We start from the raw sequence: 861 nt of genomic DNA, 5'->3' as shown, positions 1-861 counted from the left end.
AATAAATAAAAATTAAAAAAATAAAAATAAAAGAGGGTTACCTATGCACTCAAGTATACAAGCAACACTGAAAATATCTAACTTGCCAGTTTAAGAAAAGCAGTTCAATTCTCAAATTCTGCTGCTTCAAACTGTTCACATCCAAAGTGCTTCCAACAGCAAGGCTGAGTACTCACCTTTCCGTTTCTTCATTTTGTTTTCTTTGCAAGGGCTATCTCTGGGTGAACTGTTGTTACTTGGAGCTGTCAGATCAATTCCCAGCAAACTATACAGTTTTTTCCTGTCTGGAGCAGGGAAGTGTTTTTCAATGAGTGACTGCAACACTCCTCTGTAGGAGAGGGACAGTGACAATTACTGCTTCACCTGACAAAAATCACTTACAATGGTCTATGACTTTATTAAATATGTTCCTTTAAATGTGTATATATATACTTGTTGAATCTTGGGAAGTACTGATAACTCCCCTCAAATGAATTTTAGTTTTCAAGGCAAATCCATCCAGCTGAAAAAAACCCAAGACAAGGCAAAAATGGAATTTTTATATTTAAAAAAAAATTTTTTTTACATTTTTAATTAGCTAAGTTACAAAGTAATAGAAGATGACAATGGTGATGCACATTTATAATCGAACACTCAAGAGGCTGAGGGAAGAGGAGCACCACAAGTTCAAGGCCTGCCTGGGCTACACTGTGAATTTAAGGCTGGACTAAATTGTACAGTGAGACCCTGCCACAAAAAAATTTTTAAAAGGTAATAGAGAGGTATAGCAGCATGTATCTAGAGTTCCAGGTACTTGGGAAGCTGAGACAGGAAGATTACTTTAGCCAGCCTTTATGAATGGGCAACAGCCAAGACTACCCT

The 861-nt window shown here is 36.8% G+C and overlaps 1 protein-coding gene across 6 annotated transcripts in view; it reads right to left on the bottom strand.

Moving 5' to 3' along the window:
* The window catches only part of Sbno1 (strawberry notch homolog 1), an 81,656-nt gene that overhangs the window by 31,085 nt on the left and 49,710 nt on the right, over nucleotides 1-861 (bottom strand). For all 6 annotated transcript variants that reach the window (XM_004635876.2, XM_004635877.2, XM_023720458.1 and 3 more), the window contains one exon: nucleotides 177-328. In XM_004635876.2, the coding sequence (XP_004635933.1) occupies nucleotides 177-328 (152 nt within the window). The remainder of the gene's footprint in view (nucleotides 1-176; nucleotides 329-861) is intronic.

Source organism: Octodon degus, unplaced genomic scaffold (assembly GCF_000260255.1).
Source record: "Octodon degus isolate 3935 unplaced genomic scaffold, OctDeg1.0 scaffold00076, whole genome shotgun sequence".
Lineage (NCBI taxonomy): Eukaryota > Metazoa > Chordata > Mammalia > Rodentia > Octodontidae > Octodon > Octodon degus.
The sequence above is the reverse complement of the archived record's forward strand: the minus strand, read 5'-3'. Positions and strand labels throughout refer to the sequence as shown.